Raw genomic sequence first — 16128 nt, 5'->3', positions numbered from 1 at the left:
TCTTGCAAAAATGTCACAAAATCTGTTTACAACAATGGAATAGATACAGATTTTGCTGGTATCACGAGACTGTTTTGTACAGTATTTTTCACATCTCAACCAAATTGTAACACGTTAATCAGCTAAAATTTGCACTTTTGACAGCTCAGCTCTCTGCCCTCAGAACAGGCAGACACTTAGGTTTAATATTCTTGTATGTCAGAGTGTGGGCAAGGTGGTAAGATTACTTTTTGTCCTCATTTCCACCCAAAGAAATTAGACAGGGTTTTGTTACAGAAAAGCCACACATCTGAGGGAAGACTGTCTTTAAAAACAAATAACTCCAAAACTGAGTAGCTGCAGAAAAGGGAGACAATGAGTTAAATAAGTTTTTTTGGCAAAGCCTCTAGTCAGAACATCTAAAACATCTGAGTCTGCTCCTAGTTGCAGCTACTCCCAGGGCTTTCAGTTCTATATTATTTGTGAGCCACAGCCTCTTCTTTTATGAACATTTTATGGTAAACAAGAGGCAGAGAATTTCAGTCATTCACAAATGAAAAATAACAGGTATGCCCAAGAGAGAAATGACATCTCATGAGCAGCTTGCAGATTATGGAGTTATGCTTTGCTGTGTTTGTTTTTCAAAGTAAATACTGATTAAATACTAGTAGTGCCTGAATTAAAAAGTTTAATATACCCCAGTTACAGGAGGTAATCAGATTTCCATTGCTTTCTTGCCTTTCCAGCATATTCACATACTTAGAGAAAGATTCTGGTCTGGATTTTCAGGCAGTGCCTGCCAGTTTGTAGTAAATCATTCAGCAGTCAGACTTCATAAAATTATAGAATACAGAGATACTGAAAACACAGCCTTGTCTTTTTTATTTTGTGTTTCCATGGCAGGAAGTTACTCTTCCTTTCCAAATTCTGTTACTTTCCTCGAACAACAGCTTGCACAAATATGAAATGACAACTCCTACTCACGGCAACATTTTGCTTAGGAATTCCTGCAAACTTGGGGCTGTTATTTTAGAGTTTTTGGAATCCCTCTGTGCTTTTATAGGACATTTGCAACAACTGAGAAAGAATTTGCAGATCCAATGTGTTATCTTCAACTGAGAACAGCTAATGGTCATTATAAGGTTTAGGTATTGGGGCCACATTGTGATGTGAGGGTCACTACACACAGTGACAGAGCAATTTAAACTGCCAAACCAGAGGGAAGACACCTGGATTTCCTGTCTCAGGGCATGTAAATCACAGGACAATAGGATATTGAAGATCACAGTGTCACCATACCAAAATTTCCCCTATTACCATGTTTTTTAAGAGGTAACTTTGGAATAATATTGAAGAAGTTTGCTGTATTACATCTATTTGAGTAGTCTCAGATAGTGAGCAGTGTATTAAAATTGGTATAATAACAAGGAAAATATTCTGTGATTTACATATTTTTTTCAGTGGTGTGACTTATTTTCCATACATACTGATGTGCCATAAAAAATATCCCCTCACTCACTTGAATGCAGTCTCATTACTCATGACACCAGTGAATGAGACACTGCATGGTAAAATGCTGAATGTTACCAAAATGTTGATAAAATATACAAATAACTATATTTTAGTGTATTAGTATTTTAAAATGTGTGCCTCTTATTAAAAATGAGAAAATTTATGACTATATGGTGTTTTGTTAATTGTCTCAGTTAATGAAAACAAAAATCAGTATTTTTTTTTAGGGTATCAAACTCAATTGAAAATGAATACAAGTCAACTGTTCTTATACCATTCCTTTCTATTCCACACACATCTCATTTACATATGTACATTTATTATATGACCTGCAGTTACGTGGTTGTCATATGATCACACAGGGATAAGGGCAGATCTGCCCCAGGGAGAAAATAGGATTTTATATTCCTAAACACAGACATCTTGTCTGCAACTTTTATTTTCAGGCTGCTGTTGATAAGATCTTTGTCTAACCCCTGCAGAAATAAAAACTTGTTTATATATGAGATACTCCTGGAAGGAAACATTTTTAGAAACCATGACTGTAAAACAGTTTTCAGAGATTTTAGTCATCAGCTGCACAGGGTGTTGTTCCCTTTTCTTGCATTTGAGTGTACAGCAATACCTCTGTGGGATTTCTGTCCCTTTGCTTCTGAAACAGAGAAAGACAAAAATATTCCTACCTTTGGGTAGCAAAATTAGCACTAACTCCAACATTTAGATGTGTAACTGTCTTTATCCTCCATCAAGCAAAGGAGTGAGTTACCTGGCAAGTGAGTCATGTGCAGAACAGGAAGCAAGAAGCTCGGATGGTTGTGTGAAACTTCCCCTGCCAGGACAAGGTTTGCTCCAATTCCTTCATTCCCCAGAAACAAAAATAACCCAATGTGTGCTTCTGTGCTGTTTTGCAGCTCAGCCACTCTGCCTATCACTTTCAAATGCTTGCTGGAGAACAACCACGTGGACAGGAGGATCGCGCGGTTCGTGCTGCCCGTGGGAGCCACCATCAACATGGACGGGACAGCGCTGTACGAGGCCGTGGCCGCCATCTTCATCGCCCAAGTGAACAACTACGAGCTGGACTTTGGGCAGATCATTACCATAAGGTACAAACCACAAATTCCATGTGCTGGGGCTTGTTTGTCTGCATAGAATCATGGAATCAGCAGAATTGGAAGGGTCCCATCAGGGTCTTCATTTTGTTGAGTCTGAGGCACAACTCTTGCATGTAGCAAGAACAAAACTCATCTTTGCTGTTATCAAAGGATGCATCCCTCACAGAAGGGTTGTTTCCAAGTAACACAAAGATTGGGTACTGCTCAAAGAGAAATTGTAGTGGTCCTGTTCAACAGATGCATGTGGACACCAGGAAATGTACTTCTGTTTGAGGATGACTGTCTAATTTTTGTTTTTAGGCAACCTATTGATCACTTATAGAATTGGCATATTTTATTATTATTGGTGTTTAAAACGCTGTTTTAAACTTCACAACTGTTCTCAACTTGAAATCTGATTTGTATCTTCAAGTGAAAGGAAAAGGTTAAACAGTTGCAAAACTGGAAGTCTTACATCAAGTAACAGGCAATAGTGTGTGCTGGGAAGCTCTTGCAGGATTCGGGGAAGAGGGAAGGAAGACAGATGCTACTATCAGGGCAGGTTTTCACAAAGATGTCAGATCACTCAGATGTTTTTTAATTATCTGCTCTGCTTCTTGTTAAAGCAGAAAGCTTCATAAACAACCGTGCTCTCAGTGGGTAGAGAGTGTTATAGCTGTGTACTCCATCCTTGAAAGGTCTGTAATGGATCCAAAAGACTGGAAGATCCAGCTGAACAATTACTGCCAGAATAACTTCAGTGACTGCCAAAGAATTCCTCAGGGACTGAAACCTGCAGGTTTCCAGCAGGGAACGAATGATTATAAAAACACTCCTCATAGTCAGAGCTTTGTGCAATATATTTGAGATCTGCTTAACTACCCACCCACTGACCTCACCACTGCCCCGTTTACACTGCTGGTCCTTGCCCATCATCTGCTGGACCTGAAAACCTTCATGACAAGAAGAGGAGAGTCCTGAAACCAACCCCAGATGACAGCTGAGGTTTGCTAATGGGCTTCTGGCAAGACCTGGTTGGACTACAAATAGAAGAAATAAATTATGCCCATATGAGCTCTTGCTTCAGGCTTGAACTCTCTTTGAAAACTGTTGGAATGAGCCTGTTCTAAAATTTAGTCTTTTGTGATTTGGAATTTCAAGATTTTTTAAGCATGTGATGCTAAAGTATGGTCCAGAGCATGAGCAGACGTTACACACACTTTGAAGTAATTTTAAACAGTAATTTAAAAAGTTAAACAGATGAAGGGTAATAGTAAATGGAAAGAATGTAATCTCTAACTTTTCCTTATCAGAACCCCCTTTCATCTCTTTTACCCCCCACACTAAATGCTATATGTAAGGACCAGACAGAAGTAAAACGGTAGACTGAAAATACAAGTAAAGATTGGGAAAAAATCCAAGAAAAGAAAAAAAATAAAAATACTCAAAAATGAGGAAGCTAAACAGGAAATCATGGTGGACACAGTACCATCAATGATATACTCCAAGTTTTAACTGTATTCTACAGGCTAAACCTACCCCACACCTTGATACTTTAGGATCTGGAGATTTAAAATTCAAATAATTCTGAGTGCCAGGATATTCTTGCCAGAGAGAAAAAAATGTTAGACAAATAATCAGTCTACTTTGCTCATAGTTTGTAAAATCCAGGTTAACAGTTTCTATCAATGCAAACATTGACATAGCAGAAAAAGAGAGTAGAGATCCTATTTCCATCAACTGATCATGTTACAGAAAGAAACATCTACATTAAGGTAAAGATGGAATGGAATAGCAGATGAGCTTGCTTGTAAAATCTTAGTTAAACATTCCTGGTTTTATTCCCAATAAGTCCTGAGACTCTGTGGCCTGATGTAAGAGGCAGAAGCAGTCCTGGTCAGACAGCCAGTCCATAGCACTAACTGGAAAGCCTTTTAATGTTTATTGAAGTTATCTCTTACTCAGCTACTGAGCTTCTGTCCCTTCCTATCTATGCTCTAGTACAATGTTATTATGATGCTACACAAGTTAACTTTTGCAAAATGTAATTTTAGGTCTTTCTCCTTCCCTATCACGTCCACATGCTAATATATTTTTTATTTTAAAAAGGGGCTCTAGGTAGAAATACTGCTGCTGCTGTACTGGTACACTGTACAGCTGTAAGCAAGGGACTGCATATCCCTGTGTTTCAGTTTCCATATGGGTGAATACACTTATCCTCATTTTCCATAGTAGGTTAATGAGACTCAACTGCTTGCCAAAAGCTCTGACATTCTTGACTGATGAATGCAGAGGATTATCAGTGTAAATGCTTTCTGTCATCCTTTTACAACTGTCGACATTTGCTGTCTTTCTGCTGGATGGCCTAGCTCTTGGAAGTCACTAGTTGGGTGGAAATGAATATATTCAGTCACTTTTGCTGCTGGAAAATGGAATTAAATCCCTCCCTCAAAAATAACACTATGAAAAAAATGCAAAGCCTGCCAGGTCTACTCTTGCCTTGGTCTCCCATTCATTTCTGCTTGCCTGGCTGAAAAAATGGTATGGAGGTCAAGTAAAAATACTTTCCAGAAACTGAACATGTACAGTCACATTCATGCTTGCTTCCTATTTAGATCCAAGTATGCAAAACCATGGGCTGTGCAAGGGCTTCACCCCTGGCCCAGCCTCTTTACCCTTGGCCTAACCCTTGAGATGGATTGACAGTAAAGGCCCCAGGCAGGGCCAGACACCGACTTGCCTGGCACAGGAGCTGCCCATGGTGACCCAGAGGGCAATGGGTCTGGCTGGCAGACTCCTGGCACACAGAGCTGGGTGGTGCCATGACCCATGAGAAGCTGGCAGAACTCAGTCCACAGCCTGGCTGGCCCCTCTGCGAGAACAGAACTGCCCCACCAGTGCCAAGGCTGCAAAGGCTGAGGATGAGAATTTAGCCCTGGGCAGACAGTTTGACCTGCTCTTGCTGTCTCACCTGGATTGTGTCCACAAAACACTGGCACCTCCATGTAGCGGCTTGTGTAAGAGCATGGTTTAGAAATACAGTGTGGTTTCTTCCAGAAAGTAAAGTTTATTCCTTTCTTTCCTTGTTACAGTATCACAGCAACAGCTGCCAGCATAGGTGCTGCAGGCATTCCACAGGCTGGCCTGGTGACAATGGTCATTGTTCTCACCTCGGTGGGGCTCCCAACAGACGACATCACATTGATTATTGCTGTCGACTGGGCACTGTAAGTAACACAAAGCTCTTGAGGCTCCCATGGTAGCAACTTTGCTACAAAGGCAAATGGTCTCCAGGGGTACAGTAATACAGATAAATATATATATATATATATATATATATATATATATATATATATATAAATGGCAAAGAAAGTGATTATGTAATTTGAAATGGTGTTGATATGGCCTTAGACTAAAAACTCTGCTGATGTGGACATTCTATAGAAAAAGACAGACAGATGAAGAAGTCCAGATATATGTCTTGCATGAAAAGGCTGAAGAAGTAGATTCTGTTTAGTCTAAAACCACAGCTGGAAAGGTCACCAGAGCGGTTTTTTACATAGATAAGATTGTCCAGAAGAGGTTGCTGTTCAATCTTCACATTCACAGGGAAGAAGGATGAAGAAATAGAAAAAAGTACCTACCTCAACTCAGATCCCCCCAGAAAAATTAAGAACTACTTTTATCTAGAAGGATAGTTGGGCAATGGAAGTGGCTGTACCTAGCCAGGCTGGACAATGATCTTCAAGACAAATTTGAAAGCTGGGCCAGACAAATGTGCTTAAGGGGCAACTCTGGCACCTTGCCTTGGGCAAGGATAAGGGGCCAACACTCCTAGGAAACATGGTTTGCCTGCACTCTACTTGTCAGCCCACTGACATTTAGAGGCCATCATCTCCGTGTAGTGAAGCACTCTGCAAGAGGCCTGAGCCACTGCTAAAGCCAGCAGGTAGCACTGTCACCACTGGCACCCCTGTGCCCACAAGAGCCATGACAGCACGGGGATGGTGTGGGCTGTGTCTGGCTACAGCTGCTGACACCCCAATGCAGTCAGCCTGAGTGCTGGCTCCAGTAATGTGCTCCTTTCACCACGGATCCTGATGCAATTCTGTGCTCTCCAAAGTCAGTGCTAAATAGGCAGCAGCTGCTTGCAGCCCCCAATTTTGCAAGTGCAGCCAGTCTGTAGGGAGGAAACTTTGCTGCACACCCAGTCACGGGGGTTTTAACAGCACAGGCAGAGGCTGAAACAACACATTTGGGATGAAAGGGATTTGTGTCACCCATGAGAAGAGTCACTTCAAAAATTCATAAGGAGTGGTTTATTTGAACTCTCAACTTTTATGTAAAAGCTGATGAATCAATCAATTTTGAATAGTCTAGGAAGATGAATCATAAAATACTGGTCCCTAGCTCATTAGCATGTCAATTAACTGTGTAACTAGCATATGCATACAAAAGGAAATGTCCAAATTATTTTTATTCAAGCTATATAAAACATATCTCCTTCAATACAGAGAGTTTCATTACACCAGGTAATCAGGTAGATTTACCTGATGTAAATCATTACATCAGGTAAAAATGTATTACAAGTCTATTCTGTTATATATCCTCTTTTATTCAACTTTTAGCCGCCTATTTTTTTGTACAAAGAATTGTGAGAAAAAATATTTCTTATCCACTGTAATAGATTATTATTATTAGCATTAATAGGAGTAATGAATTTTGAATTGTATGAATATTTTAAGACTGTATTACAAAAGCCTTTTCCCTCTATATTGCTCAGTTTTTGCCCAGCTCTTGCAACATCAACATTTCATTGTTTTTCCAGTAAACCTTCCAGTGTACATGGGAATTATTCTTCTTTTTGTCTTACACAACTTTTCAAAACATCAGAGAAAAGACTTTTCAGGCTATAGTTCCAGATGGTATTAAGAAGTGAGTAAGGAATAGACCAAATTTTCTGTCTTTTGCAGATGACCTTTCAAACAAAAAGCATATTTCTCTATTTCGGCACTTGGTGGTTTCAAGAGCCTGCAGATGCAAAGTGTCAACATGTTTGACACGATGAATATTTTCAGTATTAGTTTTGGAAGTACTGGAGCATGAAGAATGCTTAAAGAAGGCTGGTTAGATGATCTCACGAGACTGAAATACCCATTAACATGCACTGCAGGTATTACAACTCTCTTAGGTAGCCATAATGTGTATGTGACCTTCATACCTTTAGCTAGTGCTTAGAGACATAAAGAAGAAAATCAAAATGTTTCCCATCTCATTTATCAAATACAAGGTAAAAGTTTTGCATCTTTCATAATAGCTGCAGCTCAAATACCACTGACTCACACGTTTGCACTGAGAGAAACACCACCAGCAGCAGGTTGGCCTCTCAGTGGAGAAATGTCAGTGGTGTGTGTTGTGGTTCTCCTCAAGCATAGTGCAGACTGCTCCAGACACTCAGAACATGGAACACAAGTGGTCGAACAACGTGCCAGGCAGTCCCTTTTCTTAAGAGTTTCAGTGTGGAGCACTGCTTCCTTGGAAAAAGGGAGCTCAAACTCTTGAGCTCTGCTCATACAACTTCTTCTTTACCACAGCTAACTTGTTGCACAATCCAAAATTCACAACACTGAATATCTTTCCAAGAATCACTATTTGAAAATCAAGAAGGAAAGAAGTCATTGTGTAAAGGAACTTTTATCAGTATGTACTCTAACTGCTTTTTTTCCCTGTTTAACGTGTTCTTATGGAAATTTTCTTCAAGGCAAAATCCAAAATCAGAACAGCAGGAATTAAAAAAAAAATGGATTGAGCAAAAATGTGGAGGACTGGGTCCTGGAGTCAACAACCACATCTACGTGTAGGCTCTGGAATATTATTGCTGAAGCTACTCACAGTTGTACATACAATTTGAGCAACTCCACACACAAAAATACTTTCATGCAGCAATTTTAATGGTAACCAAGCAGACAACTGTATAAACATTTATATGCACTGAGTACCTGCCTAAAATATCTGAAAAGAAGAAAAAAATCAGCACAGTTTCAGTTCTTTTCTATATTAAGATACAGGATCAGAAATCTGGGCAGTGTTGATATTGGACCATCCCTGACTTTAATAAGCCAAACATCTGGAGATTTCTGAACCTCCATTTTATAACCTACATTTATAAATTAAGTTACTAATTTGACAGAGTTTTCAAATGTATATGTTTTTCTTGGAAAAGATGTGATGTATTTCAAACTTAGAAGCTATATCATCTATTTGAAATCTCATCAATTTTATCTAATAGGTTCCAGGATGATTCAAGTGTAACACTTGTCTCTGACAGCCAGTTACTTTTGTCTATTTACAGTCTATATTTTAATAGATTTATTTTTTAGACAGTGGGAAAAAGGTGTAAACAGGGAAGAAATTCCATAAGTGAATAAATGAAAAATAGTTAAAACTATATAGATACAAAAAAATGTCAAACATAGGAATTTAAACTGGTAAAGGTAATTGAAAATGAAGAGTCTTTAAGAGCTACTGCATAGCCAACATAAGAGCCAAAGTCACCACAAGTTTTATAGGAATGAACACTACTTAAATATGGTCAGTGACTGTTTAGTTTGTGAGTGTAGTTACGTAGCAATCTTCTGAATTATTTTGATTGTATCCTGCCCATTCTACCAATACAATAATCAAAGTAGCACTTTGATTGCTGAGATTGGTACCACAATCACTTATATAAGGAAATGGCTGCGCTGACCTCTGTTTTTATTGAATTCAGACATTTGCAGCACCAGTCTCCAAATGAGGCCATATTGCTGGACCTTAACATACAAACTGGGACAGAAATGCAGTTGTAATGTTCCACCTTTTCAGTGCTGAATCAGCTTGCATCTCTAAGAGGACACAGCTGCTCCGCTCAGCTACACAATCAAGTGTGTGGCAGCACAGCACACCAAGCTCTGGAAAGGCTGGAAAACTCAATTGAGCTGCTCAATAACCAATGGATGCTGATACCAAACTTCTTAACGTTTCTAAACATTTTAGGTCATAAAACCAGCAAAACTGGCCTTCAGCCTTAATTATGGCTGATGGAGGCACAGGAATTCACCCAAAGAGCCAACAACTTACCATTATTGTTTCATTTTCCAGAGACAGGTTTAGAACAATGATCAATGTCCTGGGGGATGCACTGGCTGCTGGGATCATGGCCCACATCTGCCGGAAGGAGTTCATCAAGGATGGTGATGAGGTAATCACACTGTGAGCTGGGGTGTGCCAGGGTGTGCTGTACTATGGCGAAGAACTTGAGAGCTCCCACATTTGGTTCCTCCAGTTTATAAAAGCTGTTTCAGAGAGAACAGAACTGGGCAATGGGCAGCTTAGCACATGGCGGGGAGGGATCTTTTTCCATGAGGTCATGTGAAAAGCCACTGGAGTGCAGAGTTTGCAAGGCAGCTGTGTCTGGCACTCTGGGGATGGGAGCAGCAGAAGCAGCTGCGCTATCTCGCAAATGCATGAGATGCTGGGACTGTGAGTCCCACACTCAGCACCCAGGTCCTGACTGGCCAGTAATTTGTCCTGCTAGAAATGTGACCAGCAACAGAGCAGGGTGACAGGTGTCCTTGACTACCTGTGTGTAGGGGGAGGTAAAGGTTTCTATGAGTGTGTATATGCATAATCAACGAGCTCACATCAAAAGCAACTACCCTGGGCATTGCAAGGCCCTGAGTCAGCATCATCTGAAGCCACCCTTGCAATAATTTTCTTTCCAGACTAGTACAAGCACAACTCCATTCCAGACTTCATTCTCAGACATCATGCTTTCTGCATGTAATACAAGTCCTTCCTTACATCTTTGTTTTTCCTCCTCTGTATCTTATTTCATACAGCACACGTACCTCTGTATTCTGCCCCTGCCTCCTTCCACTCCTATGCATTTTCTCCTTCCTCTTTGGCATGCATCATTCAGTCTTTCCTTGTAACAGGAACTCCCAATGTCCTTCCTTCCATCCTTGACAAAGGAGACTCCTAATTCCATGAGCCCATCAAATTTGGAGGTACTGATCTCCAACCATTTCAACTCATGGCAGACTTTCATTACCTTTCTTACACAAGGACAGAATAGTTCATGTGGGAACATTTCTTCATCAGGACCAATCTTCACAAGACATGTTTAATTTCTGTGCATCATCTGTAGTATTCCACACAAATAGCAAAGTCTTGTTTCTACCATTATTTCTCTCATTCTACAATTTTGTGGTCAATCCCATTCTCACGCCTTCCAGCAACATTGATTTAAAATTCCTGCTCTTTCAAATTGTATGTAGAAAGGCAGTGTCCTCTGAGGTAATTAGCACCTGCAGTAATTACTGATGACAGGATTAGGCCTGACTACAGGGGCTACACATGCAGCTCCCTACAAACCCCCTAAAATACAACCTATGGGTAAGGTAGGTCATCCATTACAAAGCCAGAAGTGTAGGCTGAGCTCCTGCATAACACAGGCCTCCTGACATTTCACTGCTGTATTTAGAACTCAGTCAGAACTTAAGAAGAGATGTTGCAGTAATATAAAATCTCTCCTGAGGGATTATTTAGTCATCTGTGATGAGATTTTTCTTTGAATCATGCTCTGTAATGGTATTAAAATTTACTGCTAGTCTGCCATACATTTTGGCTGCATAATTTGTGCAGTTAGTAATGTATACCCCAAGGCCATATTTTCTCAGCTGCAAGCCCACCTCCTTTCTCTGCCAGTATTTACGTCTTACTTTCCCCATCAGAATCTGGTTTGATTTAAAGAACACTTCAATATTTAATTGATGTATCAGTTAATAAAATCCCCTTTATTTCTTTCAAAACAGCAAACTGAAGAGACAGGTGTTATTTTACTGGGTTAGAAGAAAGGCATAAGGCAACAACAAGTGCCTTATTGGTCTATTTAATTTAACCCAAGAGCAAGCACTGCCCAGAACTCAGCACAGTGGTCATTGAGAGTCTGTACTTTTTGAAGTGAGCTGTGGAATTCTGATCTCTGTTTACCCTACTTGTATCACTTTCCCAATGGCAAGCAGCTGTTACCGTGAGTGTAAGTGAGTTAGAGTTGTGACAGAATTTGCATTTTTACACAGACTCCTTCGCTTCATGCAGATGGTGCAAAGATGCCTTAGTGTATATGAGAAACAGCTTCTGGAAGTCTATGGAGGCTCTAGATAATCCTGGTGAATGTAAAGCAGCCCACAGGCTTTCCAAGTAAAAATTCCCTTCCTATTGTATACAGCAATCAGTGGCAGTATTCCAGATCTTAATGCTTTTCACATAGGTGCCATTGATCTGTGAAACTAAGCCTATTAACATCCATCAGATTGTGGCTTACCAGAGAAATGGCTGTGTGAAGACCATGAATGAATCTCGTGGACCAGAAACAGTGAAAGGGTTGCAGCACCATATACCCATACAAGTGGAGCAAGAAGAAACTCCAGTGGAGAATCACACTAAGAAATCCAACAGTAAAGACCACTGCACTATTGAAATAAATGAACTAGAAACAAATGTGTGACTGCTACACTCAGAGGTATCTCAGACCCCAGTGACCTGATACCCAATCTCTACCTCACAGCTGGAAGAAGGACTCTTTGCCTTGAACAGGAAAACGTGGGCTTATCGCCACCCTGCTTGTACTGGAGCTAGGAGACCAGCTGTGAACGTCAAGAAAGGCACACAGCTTGCAAGAGACATGGGCTTCTTTAGGAGGAAGATTTTACTACTGAAAAATTAACTAATGGACTACTACTGTTTTATTCTGCACTCACTGACTTCAATATAGTATTTGACACTCCTTTGGCTTCTTTTTTTTTAAAAGCTTTTTTTTATTTGACCCTTTTTGATTTTCTAACCAAAGCCTTTTTTTGTGAATCTCAGTATTATGAACACTGTAGAATTTTTGCTATGTGAAAATGTTTCACCAAAATTGCTAAAGATACTAATTTTGTCTAATATTCGCTAAATACAGTTTGTGCTTAGTTTTAGAACAGCAGTAAGAAAATCACACTGGTTTCCTGATCTCAAGGGGTTACATCTATTCCTAAATAACAATGCAAGCAGAGGGGAAGTGAAGTGTACATTTGTGCCAGAAAGGGCGTTAAGGTAATTGTGATGGGCAGCCTTCAGAGACAGGCAGTCAAGTGTGATTTCACAAAGATTTCCTAGGTCACTGCAGAGCACAGTTTGCCTTCCAAGTGCCAGATTTATTAACCTTTTTTTAACCTAACTCTTCAGTAAAGTCAGTTCCATGCACATGCAGTGGCAGAGGTGATGTGAGCTATAATCCATAAGCACTGGTGCTAATGTGTCCTCTCCTGTAACCTATAGGTTGTTCTACTGTAAATATATTTAAACTCAAAGCTCAAGCTCATGAACCATGTGCTGCATCTGAAGGGCAGACTGAACACAAACTGCAAACCGAGGATGCTGAGTTAAAATGGGGTTTTGTGAGGAGTTTGCTGTGGAAACTGCCCCATTATTTCTCATAATTCAGTTGACAGTTACTCCCTTTCCACTGTCTGCTGAATCTTTCACTTACAGTAAAATCTGCTGCATATGTTTCCAATGTTTGTGATAGAGAACATTTTTAATAAACCTGCCATTTGAAAACAGGCTGTCTGTGCACTTCTATTAGTGTCTTCTTATGTCTCTGCTAAAATAGAGAGTGGAAGTGAGGAGACCTTTTGAAAAGTTGGGATTTGATCCAGAGATTACATACCAGCTCATACCAATACACTTCACATATTATATTTAGCTACTTGTGGCATAGCAGCTTGAGATACCATGTGCCTGGTATTCTGATATGCTCTTCTCATCTGTAGGGAAAAAATAACTCAGACAAAAAGGAAAAAATCTTCATTAACCAGAAGCAGAAATGTTTCATGCATTAATTCATTACAGATTCAGTGTATCATTCATTCATGATTAGTGGTTTTCCCAGGATATACACGTTCACCTCTTCTTTAAGGGCTCCTGTTCAGACTATTTCTTATGTCATGCACCAAATAGTTGCCTCAGAGCACTGTAGTATATGTACTTTAATTATCAAGCAGTAAAGCCAGAAAGAACACACATAGGTTTTCTTTTTCTGTAGTTCCTCAGAAATTATATATAAATTTGAAAATACGTAGAGTTGGTAACTGTTTTCCTGATTTTACTCTGGAGTGAAAACAACTTAGAACACAAACAGAGGAGAAGTGAAATGATTCAGAGCAATTTTCTCCAGAACAAGCCCTGTAAAGGACCTGCTCTGCAGAGTGTCATAAGAATGAGTGACTGGGGAGAGCTGAGGCTGGTCTGTGCCTCTCTGAATGGGCAGAAGCACTGACTGACAAACACGACATCTGACACTTTTCATCTCAGCAGCACTAGCAATTCCAGGAGGTCCCCCTCATCCTTCCCCAGCTGTCCCTTCCTGCCTGCACAGCCTCCCCTCCTCTCCCAGCTGTACAGACCCAGTTATTTATGAGGCCAGACAAAGAATCAGATGAGAAGCATTTTTAATTCAAACCAGCTCACATATGTTTGTAGCAGAGTCCTAACAGACAGTTGTGTCAACACAAGTGACGGGGTGATGCAGGGACAGGACCAAGGAGCCAGGGATGAAACAGGGTAAGGGCACATGGACAGGGCAGGGTCTCTGTGTGCCAACTGTGCCCACAAAGAAAACACAACCGAAAGTTTCAACTTCACCCAGTCAATGACAGCTACATGAAGTGTTAGTATAATCCCGCCAGTCATCTCTCAGTTTAAAATCACCTTGCACAGATAAAAATGATGGAGAAAGAGGCCAAGTGGATCCAAGACTTGGAACAAGTAGTTCCAGATTAAGTGATTTTGGAGAGTCTGCCCACACATCATGCCACTGTGCCAAGCAGAAAGTGCTCCCAGCCTTACCACCACCTTCTTCCCCAGCCATCTACAACCTTTGGCTAACTACAAGTGCAAATCCTTTTGCCCCTTGCCTGAGACAGCTTACTTGGTGAGACACTCTTCAGTGTAGTCATGGCTCAAGAGGTCTGGCTCATGGCCTAAGCAGATTCTACAAGAACTTCAAATGAGATAAAGTACCCAAGACCAGCAGTCAGTTGTGCTGCTCTAGTCCTACACAAGAAAGAAAATCACAACTTTTCCCATTATGCTCTCACATGTAGGTAATGTTCACGTGTGAAGACATACTTTTATAAAATCAACAGGCTGGTTTAAAATCAACTGTCTGTATTCAAACACTGTTCAAAGAGTATCCAGTTCTGTTTTGCAAATTGGAAATGCATTATGGTTTTTACATTGTAGTGTTTGGATCTTTAAAACTTGGGTTTTACAACAGTCTGTGACTCCCATTCAGCTGGGAGGAAAGCAGTGGTCCTGTTTCTTACCTGGCCTTTTTAATTTGTGATATGAAATGCTGGAACTAGATGCCTAAGGCACTTTGGGTCTTGGTTCTGGTAAATATGTGTTGCTTAGTGTATTGTGTCCTTGACTGGAGCACCTGACTGCTACTGCAGTCATTCTGAACTGTTCATGTACTGAACACAAGACACCATTAACTGGGAGAGGTGAACACTGATGTTGTGATAATTTCTGATAATTTCTATGGTAAGTTTTTCTCCATTTAGCTATTTTCTGTGTCTCGTGGTGTGTGTTGTCAAGCAGCTTGATGCACAGTGCAATTAGACTAGCACAGGTTCCATAACATATTTGTATGCATGGATCTGTTCACATTTTCCAGTTATAATCACACTTCCTTCCAACAAATATAACAAAGCTGTTGATTATCAAGTTAGAGTGCAAGCTTTGTGTTGGTAAATATGTTTCTCCTACTTTCAGAGCACAAAAACAAACATGTGACCTTTACAGTCTCAAAAAAATTATATTAAAAAAAATCAATCAATCGACCAGTCACTTATTACAACAGTTTGCATGACATAATTTCAAGCATATGTGGAAAGAACATATTTCTTAACTGACAACATTCAATCCTGTTTTAAAGTTGCCTCCCCCTGCTAAACAGAAAGGGAATGTAGCCAATTAAAGTATTCTAAAGGCACACTGGGGAATAGTCTCGAGGAGGGAAAGGAGGAGAATTAAGAAGGGTTGTGCATTGCATACAGCTATAGAAGAAAGAGCTTGGGAAGTAACCCAAATTAGCACACAATTATCAGAGGCAGTGGTTTTATGCTTGTTAATTTGCAATTCCTTTGCTCTGATGATACTACTGAGATGAAAGAAGCCACTGCTGCTTGTTGTGGCATAAACAATATAAATTAAAGACATATTAAAACAGGTTCTTGAGGATTTTGCCAGTGCCAAGGAAGTTCTGCAGTGTTGAATTGCTGTAATAAACCCTTGTGCAACATTTAGAACTTAGAGAAAGAGACACAACCAGAGCACTTACACATTCCCCTAACTCCCAAGAGCTTTTGGCTGCCAACCCAAATACAAAAGTTTATGGAACTAATACAGTTACTCATATGCTCTGCTAGTCTTAATTGACTCCACTTAAATTATT

At 40.2% G+C, this 16128-nt stretch overlaps 1 protein-coding gene across 3 annotated transcripts in view; it reads left to right on the top strand.

Annotated features, from left to right (window-relative positions):
* Positions 1 to 12332, top strand: part of SLC1A7 (solute carrier family 1 member 7) — a 49379-nt gene extending 37047 nt beyond the window's left edge. For 2 of the 3 annotated variants that reach the window (XM_058842709.1, XM_058842707.1), the window contains 4 exons: positions 2403 to 2597; positions 5678 to 5812; positions 9726 to 9825; positions 11899 to 12332. In XM_058842709.1, the coding sequence (XP_058698692.1) occupies positions 2403 to 2597; positions 5678 to 5812; positions 9726 to 9825; positions 11899 to 12135 (667 nt within the window). In that variant the 3' untranslated portion in view covers positions 12136 to 12332. The remainder of the gene's footprint in view (positions 1 to 2402; positions 2598 to 5677; positions 5813 to 9725; positions 9826 to 11898) is intronic. The other variant, XM_058842708.1, reaches the window with a different exon arrangement.
* The last annotated feature ends 3796 nt before the right edge of the window (positions 12333 to 16128 follow it).

The sequence above is a fragment of the Poecile atricapillus genome, chromosome 7 (assembly GCF_030490865.1).
Source record: "Poecile atricapillus isolate bPoeAtr1 chromosome 7, bPoeAtr1.hap1, whole genome shotgun sequence".
In the NCBI taxonomy this organism is placed as follows: domain Eukaryota; kingdom Metazoa; phylum Chordata; class Aves; order Passeriformes; family Paridae; genus Poecile; species Poecile atricapillus.
The sequence above is the reverse complement of the archived record's forward strand: the minus strand, read 5'-3'. Positions and strand labels throughout refer to the sequence as shown.